The sequence below is a fragment of the Pinus tabuliformis genome, chromosome 3_1, assembly GCF_031772625.1.
Source record: "Pinus tabuliformis cultivar Carrire ecotype Pingquan chromosome 3_1, CPIR1, whole genome shotgun sequence".
Classification (NCBI taxonomy): domain Eukaryota; kingdom Viridiplantae; phylum Streptophyta; class Pinopsida; order Pinales; family Pinaceae; genus Pinus; species Pinus tabuliformis.
Genome location: NC_142301.1, coordinates 436,681,263 through 436,697,342, shown reverse-complemented (window position 1 = coordinate 436,697,342; position 16,080 = coordinate 436,681,263). Strand labels below are relative to the sequence as shown.

The window sequence follows — 16,080 nt, the reverse complement described above, 5'->3', positions numbered from 1 at the left end:
TGATGAAGTTTATCATGCTCTATTTCACCTGTGAGGGCAGATTTTCACAGGTATATTCGTACCATATTCGCCTGTTGATGCATTTCACACGGGTACGGATGATGAACATCCCTGTTTTCTTGTGCCAGAACATTGAGAGGATGGTTCCCTTGATGCAGAGGAAGAGCCCAACACAGCAGTATAGGAGCCTCTATCATTATGATTTGATTCAGCTTGTGGTCATACATCAGTTGGCTCAGCAGGGCATCCCATGGGAGGAGTTTATCTCTCGTGAGCTTTTCACAGCACCACCACCACCACATCCTGAGGTTGTTCACGAGGAGGGAGGACCATCACAGCAGCATGACATCCCCGTGACTAGATATGTCAGCTCTTCTCCATTGGTCACTTATCAGAGAGGCCAAAGGGCCTTATTTGCAGCAACTTGGCGAGTATTTTCTCCACAGCAGGTGGAAGGGGTCTCGCCTTCTTCATCAGCTCAGCAAGTGCTATCTCCACATCAGGTGGAAGGGGCCTCGCCTTCTTCAGCAGCACAGGCAGCACAGAGGGGCAAGCAGCCCATGATCGAGGAGGGAATGACCGGTGATCCCGACATTGATATCATTGATCTTGATACCCGCTCTCCTACCACGGAGCTTCATGAGGTCATTCAGCAAAAGGAGGCCGAGAACCGCTTGTTGCAGCAGAAGTTAGAGAGGGCACAGTGGAGGATCACCTATTTAGAGCAGCGCAACAAGCAGTTGGAGGATGAGCAAACTCTTGATGAGTTGTGGAGGATTCGTAGTGACCGCAACTTGAATCGAAGAAGACCCGGTGATTTAGTACCCGTTGAGCGAGAGTCTATGCTTATCCGGCTCAATGCTCATTTGGAGAGGCTGTTGGCCAAGGCCAACCAAGATAATAAATTTCTTAGAAACATGAAGAATCATTATTGGGCACGGATACACGTGTGCAAGGCGAAGATGAAAGTGCTCCAAAGGCGGTTGGCCAAAGCACAAAAACGAAGAAAAAGGTCTGACCCCCTCCACATCTTGGCCGAGGCTTCCTTGAAGGAGCATGGCACTAAATAGCTCAGCCCCAGCACAAATTCCAAGAAATTTTGAGCATTTTGGGTCATTTTTGGTTTTTTCAGGCAAAAAACAGGTTTTGTCCCCTCAACGGGTCTCACCCCCCGCACGACCCTTTCATTTGGCTACTCCGTTCCAGGAAAACTCAGCATTTCTGGATTTGTCATGAAAAGTTACACATGCTCACCCATTGCCAAGAGATTTTATGAAGTTTTGGGCCTCCAGAAAGTCAAAAAAACAAGCAAAAAATGACTTTCTGCCACATTTTTGACACACAGAAAGCAGTCTTGGGAGATTGCAATTTTGGAGGGGTAAATGACCACAAAATTTAGAAATTCCACTTGGGTTGGAAATTAGACATCCAGACCTTTCCAACAAGCCTACTCTTGCCCCATTTGGACACTTGGAAGTGCCCCAAAAGTGCTCTCAAAGGCGCGCGACCCGTTCAGGAATGGCGCGCGACCCATCAGGCAAATTGCTCAGGATTTCAGCCTACAGCTCAGCAAAACGCAGTTTTGACTATGTTTGACTTTTTGGAGTTGATTTTTATCCTCCTTGTTGTAAATTATGTAATTTTATGACACTTTTACACTTATGTATCTCTTCTAGAAGATTCATTCATGAGATAGGTGAAAATTAAATGAATGAACTGGTTTCCTAGCTTATAGAGGCAAGTTGTTTTGACTGCCTAGTTTTCAGTGCTTAGTTTAGAATTGGTTGAAACAGCTCCTAGGATAGTGAACTCGGCCCCTAGAGGTAGGGAAAGATGTTAGATGATCTATATTATGTACTCTCTTGCTCATTTTCATGGTTGGACTTTTGAGGGAGAAGCTCTTATTGTATTACTCATTGTATCTCTGCAATTTTTGGCAAAGGAAGATCAGGGTTTTGCAGTCCTTTTTGGGATTCTTGTGGTCACATGTATTGATGGTGTGTTTCTCTTTGTACTTGTAAGTGTGTTATGTGAATCATTTCCTTACTTTTCCTTCTGCTAATTAGGCAAATGAAGTGTTAAAGTAGAATTCATGACTGTCATGCTCTGCTTTTAAGTTTGCTTAATATCAATGTTTTCAACTGTTTAAGGGGAATTCAAGGTTATTTCTTGCTCTCCTTAACTCCTCACCGGTCATTCTCACCCATCCATCTCTGTCAAAGGCATCAATACTGTTTCCTACCTCGCCCCAAAGAACCCCCTGCAAAAACTGTGTCCAATCCCCGCACCCAAAATTGCCATTCCCCAATTTTCCACCAAAACTCTAAAAATCCCAAATCAAACCTCTTGATCAGTTTACTAGCCTAAAATCAGTGTTTCCCTATTGGTCATCTCGCCCATTGAAGATCTTTACTGAGATAGACCGGAGAGAGCCCTCTCTTGCCCTGTAGGGCTAGCTACGAGGCTAAGTGGTTTGATGTTGCCTTGAAGTTTACCTTTCTTAGCCTGAGGTGAAATTTCAAGCGCTAACATATTGGCGACCATACTGGGGAGAAAAAATTGTTTGCTGACTGATGTGTTTATTTCATAAGTCTTAGACGGAGTTTGAAGATACGCCAGGTAGCCTTCGAAAACGCTCTTGCTTTGCATCAGCGCAAGTAGATAAACGCTGCTTCAGTCGACCTCCGTGAGCTTGTGAATGTAACACTTCATTGGCACTTTACCCCAGTTCATTTGTAAACTCTGAACTTTTAGATGATTAGTTGAGAGTTTTCACAGGCTGAAATCATTCACCTGGCGACTCCTTTCACTGAAGAATCCAGCGATCAGTGCTTCATGGTGACTTCACTGCAGAGAGATCAGTAGCTGTGAGATTTTCAAGATGGACCGAATCACAAGAAGATATGCTCCCTTGAGCCGAGATCACATTCCAGGTTTTCCGAATAAAATTCCGAAGGTAGATTGGTCAAGGAATTTGCCTACATTTAAAGATGATGGTAGGAAGGACGCTGCTCTACATCTGGTTAGATTTCACATGCATATTCGCAAGTTGAAGGTGGATTTTCCTGAAGATTGCTTGATGAAGATATTCTTGGCCACTCTAGAAGGTAAAGCTGAATCATGGTATGAAAATTTGCCGCAGGCCTGTATTTACTGTTTAAAGGATTTTCATGCTATGTTCATTGAACGATATAAGGACTCTTATCCATCATTAAATTTGGTTCATGACTGTTGCAAACATGCTTCTACTTTTATTGAAAGCCTTGAGAAATATTATGAAGATGATAATTTTATGGATGTTGAAATCATGGAGGCCCTGTACGAAAATCCATTTCAGCAGCATAAAGAAAACTTAGAGAATTCCCATCTAGATGATCAGGACATTTTGCAGCAGAATCAAGATCAGCAGGCTGAAGATGGTCATATAGTGGAAGATGATGAAAGAGAAGAGCTTGTTTCAGATCTGCCCACAGAAGAAGACCAGATTGCAGAATGTGATATTGTTAGGACAGCTACTTCAGAACTACATTCAGATTGTGATGACCAAGCATACCTTGTGCTGAATCCTGAAAAGGAGAGTTTTGTTGTTGAGGTCATAGACAGATTTTTGGATTCAGATGTTCATGAACAGCAAGGTGAGATCTTTGTGCAAGTAAGTGAGGAATCTCCTTTCAATAACTCAGTAATAAATGATAGTTTGAGTGCCCTATCATATGAAGATAATTACTGTTTAAGCAGAAGAAAACAAAAGGCATTGTCTCCTTTGTCTGAAGAGGAGATAGATCAGCTCTTGAAAGGTCTTGTTACAGCCCAAGCTACAGCAGATTTGTAGTGCACACATAGTCAGGAAAGTGTTGGGGAAACCTCTTCCTCTGTTGAAAACGATGACTGTCTTGTAGATCAACAAACAGATAATGTTTTCCTTCACAGAGATGATAAGGATGTCATGTTCGATAATCTTGAAGACTGTTTGTTGTTTAAGAATGAAATAGATCATGAAGTTGAGGAATATATGCCCGAAATTCTCATGGTCAAGGAACCTACAGCTAATGCTCAGATGGCAGATTTGTGCATTTCCATTCCTCAGAAATCAGTTGTCCTTTCATATCAGAGTGAAGTGAATACTCGTATTTTTGCATTTGGATCTCCAGATAAGCCAGTGTTTCAGGATTTTCAAGACCCCTTCAGCGTTCTTCTGCAAGCATTAGAAAGGATAAATATTGTCTGGTTTATTGTTATAAGCATTGGTTTCAGTGATTGTGTTGAGTTGCCTACAAGTTTAGTATTCTGCCTGCTCGACGAGAGTGAAAGCAGAAATATGGTACGCAGCCATCTGCTTGATTGGTTGCACTGGCATTTTGATATAGTTTGATGTATATTGTCTTGTAAGAAACACAGGTGGTTGTCATCATGATTTCAAATCTTGATGGACTGCTGCCCTTCAAAAAGCTTTGTAAGTTCCTGTTTTAGTTAAGTCAGTCATGAGTCATTTGTGTTTGGTCTGTTGAGTGAGTTTTTCAAGTTATTTCAGTTTGCCATCGAGTCGGTTTGAGTCAAGTTCCAGTTAAGTTTCAGTCAGTTTTCAGTCAAGTTTTCATTCAATAAATGAGTCAAAGTCTTGTATTGTTTGTTAAATAATGACTCCATTGCCCAATGATTATAAGGCACTGGTCTGCTCTCCCAGAGGTCTAAGGTTCTTGGTACCTCCAAGGAGCTACCATCCCCATTGGAGCCAATGTTAGAGTCGGTCTAGTAGCCCTCCATCAGCGATCAAAGCTCTTTGCATTTGCATAAGTAGGTGTCTCATCAGTGTCATCTTATTGCATTCCATTAGGCATGCCATAACACTGATGGAGGAGCTGATGTCTTTATTCCCCTCTGGGCACTGCTGGATCAAGTTGTTTCAGTCATTAAACTGTTCAAGCTTACTTGTCTTTGTCTTTAGGTCAAAATTTTTAGGTCTAGGGTTGAGGTCAAATTTGTCTTCAAGGTCATGTCTCTGAAGGTCAATAAGTGCCCAGCAAGACAGAGGGATGATTTTCAAAGTGTTTCTTCGAAAAATTTCATCTTGTACAGTTAATTTTCACCTTGGATTTAAAAACCCTGTTTTTAAAGCCAAGGTCATTTCTCAAAATTTTGTAAAAATTGTAAAAATTTAAAATGATTCAAAGGACAGCATGTAACCCTGGATCCCTTGTCAAGATCCCTCAGATGTTATCCCTGTAAAAATTATCAAAGAAAAGCATAAAATCAATCAATTTCAGGACAAAAGGAAACCAAAAAAGTCAAGTTTATAAAGTGTCATGAAAAACATTATAAAGTGGGTTATGACATGAAATTAATTCAAACAAGGCTATAAAAGCCCTAATCTCCCTCCATCAAGCCTCATTGTGCATTCAAGTGATAGAGCAATTGTTTCCAAGAGTGTTTGAGTGAATTGTGTGAGTTGGGAAGGCGCGCGACCCGTTGAACCAGGCACGCGACCCGTCAGGCGCCCTATGCCAGTGTTAAGTTATAACGCGCGCGACCCGTTGAAGGCGCGCGACCCGTTGGGTGTGGCGCGCGACCCGTCAGCACTCTCTCTGCCAAAACTGCCAGCAAACTTGCCAAGGAACCACAAATCGCCAAATTTTGCAAGGTAGGCCCTCCATCATAAAAAATTATTGCTTGCTACAGTTCAAGAAGGTCAAGATTGTATTTGTAAAAGTCTCCATTTGCAAGTGAAAGTCTCCATTGTGCTTTTGGTTTGAAGTTGTCAAATTGCTAGGGTTTTATATGCTGTTTTGAGGTATCCCATTGTTCTCATTTTTTTTTCCCATCTTCCATTTCATATTCCTTATCATTCTATGTAAATTTCCCTTCCAAATATGTGAAGATCCCTAAACCCTACCCCTCTTCCCAAGAAATCAAAAAATTACACCCTAACCCTACCTCTCATAATATCCTTGTAAATCAAATTGTATAATGATGTATATGCAATAATTCTTCCCTAAACTCCCTGTTTTATTATTATTCCCGTTTTCCCTTTAAAGTATCCCTCCCCTAACATTTCCCTCGTGCTCCTTGTCCCCTTGAAACAGCATTCTAATCAGCAGTTTAAAAAGCAGAAACAACAGTATATTTCAGCCACTTTGCACCTAAAACAATGTCAGAAACCGAAACCAATTATGCGCAAAGTGATGACCATGCATCAGCTTCAGAGTTTGAGGTACAGAGAAGGCCTCACAAGGGTGGAAAGGGCATTCATCATAGGAGAGAGGAGCCCACCTCTTTGACCGATTTGCAGGCTTGTCCAATGGCAGTATCATGCTTCCGTTATATGTCTTGCTATGAGTTTTGCGAGAGGATCTCTCGGATTCAACATCACAGGGAGTTGGCTCGCTTATTTGTTTTGCATTTGCATGATGGGCATGTGAACCTTGCCGGGGTGGATTTTACATTGACACCCGAGATGATTGCTCAAGCCACAGGGATACCTAATGTCGGAGAGGTGTGGAATAAGCGCAAGATGTTGGACAGTGTTCAGTATGAGCCTTTCATTAGACCTGCATTCATGAGACACTTGACGGGTGTATTTCCCTTCAGATTTCTGAGGAGTGAGTATGCCCCCATGATGAAGTTTATCATGCTCTATTTCACCTGTGAGGGCAGATTTTCACAGGTATATTCGTACCATATTCGCCTGTTGATGCATTTCACACGGGTACGGATGATGAACATCCCTGTTTTCTTGTGTCGGAACATTGAGAGGATGGTTCCCTTGATGCAGAGCAAGAGCCCAGCACAGCAGTATAGGAGCCTCTATCATTATGGTTTGATTCAGCTTGTGGTCATACATCAGTTGGCTCAGCAGGGCATCCCATGGGAGGAGTTTATCTCTCGTGAGCTTTTCACAGCACCACCACCACCACATCCTGAGGTTGTTCACGAGGAGGGAGGACCATCACAGCAGCATGACATCCCCGTGACTAGATATGTCAGCTCTTCTCCATTGGTCACTTATCAGAGAGGCCAAAGGGCCTTATTTGCAGCAGCTCGGCGAGTATTTTCTCCACAGCAGGTGGAAGGGGTCTCGCCTTCTTCATCAGCTCAGCGAGTGCTATCTCCACATCAGGTGGAAGGGGCCTCGCCTTCTTCAGCAGCACAGAGGGGCAAGCAGCCCATGATCGAGGAGGGAATGACCGGTGATCCCGACATTGATATCATTGATCTTGATACCCGCTCTCCTACCACGGAGCTTCATGAGGTCATTCAGCAAAAGGAGGCCGAGAACCGCTTGTTGCAGCAGAAGTTAGAGAGGGCACAGTGGAGGATCACCTATTTAGAGCAGCGCAACAAGCAGTTGGAGGATGAGCAAACTCTTGATGAGTTGTGGAGGATTCGTAGTGACCGCAACTTGAATCGAAGAAGACCCGGTGATTTAGTACCCGTTGAGCGAGAGTCTATGCTTATCCGGCTCAATGCTCATTTGGAGAGGCTGTTGGCCAAGGCCAACCAAGATAAGAAATTTCTTAGAAACATGAAGAATCATTATTGGGCACAGATACACGTGTGCAAGGCGAAGATGAAAGTGCTCCAAAGGCGGTTGGCCAAAGCACAAAAACGAAGAAAAAGGTCCGACCCCCTCCACATCTTGGCCGAGGCTTCCTTGAAGGAGCATGGCACTAAATAGCTCAGCCCCAGCACAAATTCCAAGAAATTTTGAGCATTTTGGGTCATTTTTGGTTTTTTCAGGCAAAAAATGACTTTCTGCCACATTTTTGACACACAAAAAGCAGTCTTGGGAGATTGCAATTTTGGAGGGGTAAATGACTACCAAATTCAGAAATTCCAATTGGGTTGGAAAGTAGACATCCAAACCTTTCCAACAAGCCTACTCTTGCCCCATTTGGACACTTGGAAGTGCCCCAAAAGTGCTCTCAAAGGTGCGCGACCCATTCAGGAATGGCGCGCGACCCATCAGGCAAATTGCTCAGGATTTCAGCCTACAGCTCAGCAAAACGCAATTTTGACTATGTTTGACTTTTTTGAGTTGATTTTTATCCTCCTTGTTGTAAATGATGTAATTTTATGACACTTTTACACTTATGTATCTCTTCTAGAAGATTCATTCATGAGATAGGTGAAAATTAAATGAATGAACTGGTTTCCTAGCTTATAGAGGCAAGTTGTTTTGACTGCCTAGTTTTCAGTGCTTAGTTTAGAATTGGTTGAAACAGCTCCTAGGATAGTGAGCTCGACCCCTAGAGGTAGGGAAAGATGTTAGATGATCTATATTATGTACTCTCTTGCTCATTTTCATGGTTGGACTTTTGAGGGAGAAGCTCTTATTGTATTACTCACTGTATCTCTGCAATTTTTTGCAAAGGAAGACCAGGGTTTTGCAGTCCTTTTTGGGATCCTTGTGGTCACATGTATTGATGGTGTGTTTCTCTTTGTACTTGTAAGTGTGTTATGTGAATCATTTCCTTACTTTTCCTTCTACTAATTAGGCAAATGAAGTGTTAAAGTAGAATTCATGACTGTCATGCTCCGCTTTTAAGTTTGCTTAATATCAATGTTTTCAACTGTTTAAGGGGAATTCAAGGTTATTGCTTGCTCTCCTTAACTCCTCATCGGTCATTCTCACCCATCCATCTCTGTCAAAGGCATCAATATTGTTTCCTACCTCGCCCCAAAGAACCCCCTGCAAAAACTGTGTCCAATCCCCGCACCCAAAATTGCCATTCCCCAATTTTCCACCAAAACTCTAAAAATCCCAAATCAAACCTCTTGATCAGTTTACTAGCCTAAAATCAGTGTTTCCCTATTGGTCATCTCGCCCATTGAAGATCTTTACTGAGATAGACCGGAGAGAGCCCTCTCCTGCCCCGTAGGGCTAGCTACGAGGCTAAGTGGTTTGATGTTGCCTTGAAGTTTACCTTTCTCAGCCTGAGGTGAAATTTCAAGCGCTAACAGTATGCATTAGTTCAGAGTGTGAAAAAGTGGAAACATTACTTAATGGGCAAAGAGACAGTAATACATATTGATCATCAACCACTTCAATATCTACACTCCCAAACTAAGTTGCAGCAATCAAGACATTACAGATGGATGGGTTTTCTACAACAGTTTCATCTAGTCATCAGATATAAAAAGGGCATACACAACAAAGTTGCAGACATGTTATCTAGACCCATTATAAATGCATCTACTATACTTAAGCATAATTCTGTGCTACATGAAAGCTACATAGAACAATATGCTCAGGATATGGACTTTAAAGATGTATATGCAACTTTGAGTCAAGGCAAAAAGGTAGAAGAATTGGACTATCATGTGAAGGACCGACTCTTATATCATTGTGGGAAACTCTGCATTCCACAAACAAAGAGAGTAAAGATAATTAGAGAGGCACACACTTCTCTGATATCAGGTCACTTTGGGGTAAGTAAAACAGTTGCACAGCTGCAAAGATTTTGTTATTGGCTGAAAATGAATGAGACAGTTTCTAGATATGTAAAAGGGTGTACTATGTGTGCTAAAAGCAAGCCCAGCAACAGAAAACTAGGCTTGTACACTCCTTTACCAGATCCTTCTCACCCTTGGGAAAGTGTTTCCATGGATTTTGTTGGAGGACTGCCTAAATCTAGGAAAGGTCATGATTATCTATATGTGGTTGTGGATAGGTTCAGCAAAATGTGTATTTTGATACCTTGTAATAAACAGATTACAGCTGAACAAACTGCAAAATTATTCTTTGAACATGTATGGGTTCATTTTGGATTACCCACTTCTATTGTATCTGATCGAGACACCTGATTTGTGGGGAAGTTTTGGTCAAGTCTGTGGGAACTGATGGACACCCAACTGAAGAAAAGCACAACTTTTCATCCACAAACCGATGGCCAGACAGAAGTAGTTAACAGGACAGTGATCCAGTTACTGAGAGGATATTGCAGCAAACATCCTAAGCTTTGGGATGAACACTTTTGTTATGTGCAGCATGCTTACAACAGAGCCAAACACTCTTCTACACAGAGATCTCCTTTTGAGACCTGTTTTGGTTTCACACCAAGGTCACCTTTGGATTTTATCTTTGGTAAAGATACCATGGTTGATGGACACAGTGATGTGGACAAGGCAACTAGGTTCATTGAACATATCCAGGAGATCCACCAGGCAGTACAGGAACAACTGGAAAAGAGCCAAGCCAAATACAAGGCTAGGCATGACAAGCATCAGATGGAGCATAGTTTTCAAGTTGGAGACCAAGTCTGGCTGTATATCAGCAAGGACAGGATGCAAGGTGAAGGTAAAAATCTAAAACCTATCAGGTATGGACCTTTTAGGATACTTGAGAATATTGGTGAAAATGCTTTTCACCTTGATCTACCAGCTTACATGCACATCTACTCAGTCACAAATGCAGATTGCTTGAGATTGTTTGAACCTTCAATGATTGAGGATCCTGAAGAGCAAAGTCAATTGCCTTCTATTGATGACCAGCTACCTGAATATCTTAATGAATTGCAGGAAGACACAGCCTTGGACAGGAAGGTAAGGACGATGCACATAGGAGATGTTGAGTACCTCATAATTGGACTCAAAGGTTCAAAGCCAAGCAGTGCAAAGTGGATTGAGATTGGACAAGTGAGACAGCAATATCCTCACATAGTCGATGCTTGAAAGAAAACCAACTTTTGGTGGTCCAAAAGCTTTTTCAGTGGGAAGGTCATGATCCGAATTAGATCCATAAAAGACTGTCAAAGAACCATGACTATATCAGGTCGGGACAAATCTCTAAGAATTCAGAACCGTGATAAAAAACACCCTTGAAATAGTGGCAATGGCAGCTAGCGTGGAACAATGAGGACCTCGGTCAAAGCACGCTGACTGAGGCCCATGGAGACTAGGCAGGAGCTCAAAGTAACCCCTCGGAGCCCCGGATCGGGAAAATAAAAATGTTTTTGATGCGCGATTGGGCAAACAAGGCCAAATTGGGGGAAGCCCAAGCACATGAACACATGGCAAACCGGAGAACCGTGGGCGAAAAAGGCTAAAGCGCTAAACTTATGAAGGCGGGACCCGCGCTCTGGAAACCGGCGATATTGATCGGGGCACCCTCAAACAGTAAATGGTTTTGGACGAGAGCGGAGCGATCCCCCTCAACGATCGACGCATTGTTGATCGTGCGTTATCGGTCGAGCAAGTCAACCGCGCGGGACATGCGTATGACGTTGGATATGGGGGACCCAGATCGGACGGCTGAGATCGAACCCGATGGAAGAAGTGGAATCAACGAAGGAATACGCCACAATTTGTAAAGATTTGGAATCCATTTGACCGCCACGGTGGAGGAAAGACTTCATCCACGACATAACTGAAGAAATGAACCGACGAAGCAGGTTGGCGTTGTTTAGAGGAGGACACGTGGCCACTTCCTGAGCGTTCATGCCGACGCCGAACATGGAACTCCAAGCACAGCTGCATAAGGTGAATCGACAAAGGCGGAAGAGGCGCCAAATAGGCATGAGTTCGAATGGCTTCAAAGCCATGAATAGCGTAAAAATACGTAATGAAGTCGGAAAGACGAAAAAAGACCAGAATCCCGAGAGGAGGACGGAATACACAGAGAAAGAAGACAGTAAAGCAAAAGCAGGAAGAGACAGAGGGTCGAGCTGACCAGTGGCAGCATCGAGCACCAGAGCTTGAGAGATTCAAGCCATCCCATAGAGGAATCTGTCCGGACTTAGCACCACATTTGGCTCTTTCCACTGTAGACCAGAAGGTCACGGAGCTGGTAGGAAGAAGAGTCTGTGTACTCCAATGGCTTGGGGAATCCATGAACCACCCTGCCAAGCAAAACCTGCTTCAGGAGAACTCACATTGAGTCCCTGTATTGTAATTCTCTGCTTAAAGACACAATAAAAAAAGGCCACCATTGAAAGTTGGACCAGAGATGTAACCCTGGAGAAGAGGGTGAACTCCTTATTAAAACTCTTGTGTCTTTGTGTTTGCTTACTGTATTTCTCTACTGTCTTTCCATTTTTATTGTCTGTGTATTGGCAATCTGATCGATCCATTGCTTCAATAACACAGAACACACACCAGCACATGAGTTTGTAATACCTTTGTTTAATAAATCTTCAACTAATGTCACTCATAGGGTGAATATCAGATCATCATCTAACTCGATTTTTCACGAGGAATACGATGGCATTGTTAGTTTCTTCATTTGAGTCGTTGATTTTTAGTCAACCTGCAAAATAGAATCTTTTAGGGATCCTTGAGATTCTCAGGGAGCCTAAATTTGACCGAAACAGAAAGGGGTGTTGAAAAACTAGCAAGAAAGGCTCAATTTCACTTTAGCCTTAGTCAAATTGAGTAAATCGAATTTCCACATCAACACGACAACTTAAGGATCTTGTCACTTAGTTAACTTGGTAAATTTTCGTTAAAGGGCTTGGGGTTCAGTTATGCATGTGTGATTGCTAAATTTTAGTAATCCAATTCAATTATTTTTAGTTTTATTCAGTTAACTGACCTCTAACTATTGATAGAGTGAGTTGAAGGTCAGTTGTATAGTGGGACAACAAACTATCTCAGATATCTGTTAGTTAACTGATTAATCGGCCCTAAATAATTAGTGCATGCAGAGAATTTGAGTTCCTCAATTGAAGTGGAGATGTCAAGGCAGTGTAACATCAGTTGTAGATTAGTTTTGAGTGTATAGGTGTTGCATGCAATCAATGATCAATCCTTGGGAATTATACAATCAATTTGGAGGATATTCCTAAATAATAGGGGCTAATTTCCTCGGGATTTCTACAAGGATATAGGAGGCTTGATGAGAAAATAATTGGATAACCGTTGGCCAAATTTAGTCAATTGAACAGGAGAACAATTATTCTTTTACAGGTTGAGCTCAAAGTTGGAGCTAGAAATTGTAATACTTTCTAAATTCAAATGATTAATGCAAAGAGGCTTGAGGGATTTTCCCAGTTGGGTTCCCCTAGAAATCATTATGTATTTGTGTTTTTGCTTATTGTGTGTCTATGCATGTTGTTCTAAATTGTGAATTTCATTCTGCAGATTTGTAGAGTAGAATTGTGTCTCTTATTTTTCAGTGTGAAATCTTGAGTAGTTGCAATTCCTATCAAATTTCTACATGGTATAAGAGCACTGAAATCACATTAGAACCAATATTTTGAACTTGTAAGAATTTTGCATTTACAGCCTTCTTGTAGTAGTTTCTCTTCAGGATCAAGAGAATGTATTTCAACAGACTCATATTGGAGTATGCCCTAGAGAGTAACTTAGATTTCATAGCTTGGATGGATCGAATGGAAGTAGTTCTCGATGACAATGGTGTGTTAGAATATATTAAAAATGATATTTCAAAACCCTAACAGTCAGATGCACAACAATTATCCTAATGGAAGAAGGATGTTGTAAAGGCCAGGAGAATTCTTCTAGGTGTGAGGGACCATGTGGTCTCAAATATCCATGGCAAAGAGACATCATTTTCTATGTGGAAGAAATTGATTGAGTTATTCAAAAATAGTAGTGACCATAGAAAATTGGCCCTAAAAGACAAACTTTGAAACATAAGGATGTAGAAGAATGATATTATTATGTAGTCTCTCTCCAAATTTATACAAGTTCTTGATGAGCTTGGAGGGGTTGGGGTGAATGTTGCAGAAGATGACCTGGTGAGCCTAGCTCTTCTAGGCCTTCCAAAATCCTGGCACAGTTACCAGGACTCTGTGAATGGAAGGGAAAATTACCGAATTGGGAAAGGTTGTGGTCTTATTTGGTTCAAGAAGAGTTCAGGAGAAATACCAGAGATGGAACTTCATCTAGAGCACAAGATGAAGAGAATTTTGCCATGGTTGGAAAGGGGAAGAATGGAAAAAAGGGAATATGAACTAGAGTAAAGCCGAATCCAACCAAAATAATGGCAAGAAGAAAGACTTGAGCAAGATCAAGTGCTTCCATTGCCACGAATTTAGGCACTATGCAACAAAATCTTTGCACAAGAAGTCTACCATGAATCCTTTAGGAGGAGGAGAAGGTGAAGCATTGGCTTCACTATTCGAATTAGACTTCGCCCTAATAGCATTCATGGTCAAAATTGATATGGGAAGTGTGTAGTACCTTGATTTAGGCGCCTCGTTCCATATGACAGGGTGCAAGGAGTTTTTAAGTAGCCTGGACAATAAGTATCTCCATATTCATATCAAAGTGGGGGATGATGGGAGGTACAATTCTACAGGAATTAGTATTGTCACTTTTAAGAGGGAGAAAGCCTCTCCTCTTCACCTCAAATATGTTATGTTTGTACCCAAGATGAAAAATAACTTGATCTCTATAATAGTTTTGGAGGAACATAACTGTGATATTATTTTCAATAAAGAGAAAGATTTTTTGAGACACATAGCTACCAAGAAAGAGAAGCAAAACGGGGTTCGAGTGAAGAACCCATACAAGCTTGAGGTGGGAGATTTCGCTACATTGAGCAACAAGGCTGATAAAGTGTAGAGCATATATGTTGGAGAACTTTGGCACATGAGATTGGGTCATCTACACCTTGGTGCCTTGAAGATCATGCAGCAAATTACCATCGGGCTTCACAAAGGCTCCCTTGACCAGTAGGATGTCTGCAAGGGCTACACATTGGGGAAATTTATTAAATCCACTTTCCATGACTGAGAGAGCAAAGAAGATGCAATCTTAGAGCGAGTCGACTCTAATGTTTTTGGACCCTTTCCTATAACCTCCACAACAAAACATAAGTATTATGTTATTTTATTGATGATTTCTCTATAAAATGTTCGATCTTCTTCATGTGGAAGAAGGATGATTTTTTTCTCAAAATTTGTTGAGTTCAAGGCACTAATTGAGAAGGAGACTAGGAAGAAGGTGAAGGCTCTCAGGAGCAAAAATGGAGGTGAATTTGTTTTGCATGTCTTCAAACAGAATGGCATAGTTGAGAGGAAGAATAGGAGCATAATGGGAGCAGCAAGGGCCATGGTGCAAGATCATGGGATGCCTTTACATATATGAGCAGAAGCATGAAACAACACAGTCTACTTGTAGAACCAGAGTCTGCATAGAATACTTGGCATGATCTCACTAGAGGAATCCTTCTCTGGTAAAAAGCTCGATGTGTCTCATTTCAAAAATTTTGGAGCTTCAATTTATTGTCATGTCTCTAAGGATTCGAGGAAGAAACTTTTTGCCAACAGTAGAGTTGGGAGCTTTTGTATGATACACCAAAACTCCACATAATTACCAGGTGTATTTTCCTTCACTGCGGATGACAGTTGTGAGGATAGATTCCAAGTTCTATTAAGAGAAGGCCATGAGATGCTATATGGAACGAGAAATGAGTATCCCACCAGAGCATGAGCTTTTAGATCCAAAGGAGAAGCCTTAGGATGAGCTTCAAGAGGATGTGGAGCAGCCACATGTAGAGGAGAAGAGAGGAGGCAGAGTGGAGGCACCCACTCAACTAGAATCTTCCAGAGAGGGGAGAAAGAGAACCAAAGAAGCTGATAGATTGTTGCAAGATGCACAGGAAAACGTGGGAGCCCCCACATCACAGCGCAGGAAGAGGAAGTCACCTGATAAGTACACTAGTTACATGGCTCTTGTGACTAAGCTCATTGAGACAAAACCTTCGTCATTTGAGGAAGAAATTTCTCAACCTGTTTGGGTTTGTGCCATGGTGGAAGAAATGAATCCATAATGAAAAAAATGTATAGGAGGTGGTGCCAAGGCCAGAAGGGAAAATAGTGGTTGGTTCGAGATGGATCTACAAAGTGAAGCATGCAGCAAATGGGAGCATCAAGAAGTGCAAGGCCATATTTGTGGCCAAAGGATTTTCTCAGATAAAGGGAGTGGACTATGATGAAAATTTTGCACCAGTTGCAAGATATTCCTCAATCAAATCCAGTCTAGCATTGGCTACGCAAATGGGGTGGAAAATCCACCAGATGGATGTGAATACCGCCTTTCTAAATGGTGTTGTTTAGGAGGAAATTTACATAGAGTATCGAGAAGGATTTGAGATATAAGATCAAGAGTCACATGTGT

General features: G+C 41.9%; 1 protein-coding gene across 1 annotated transcript in view; it reads left to right on the top strand.

Annotated features, from left to right (window-relative positions):
• The first annotated feature begins 3,946 nt into the window (after positions 1-3,946).
• The window catches only part of LOC149187636 (AAA family ATPase involved in ubiquitin-mediated protein degradation CDC48-like), a 65,996-nt gene continuing 53,862 nt past the window's right edge, over positions 3,947-16,080 (top strand). The window contains exon 1 of the mRNA XM_089409721.1: positions 3,947-4,321. Within this exon, the coding sequence (XP_089265847.1) occupies positions 3,947-4,321 (375 nt within the window). The remainder of the gene's footprint in view (positions 4,322-16,080) is intronic.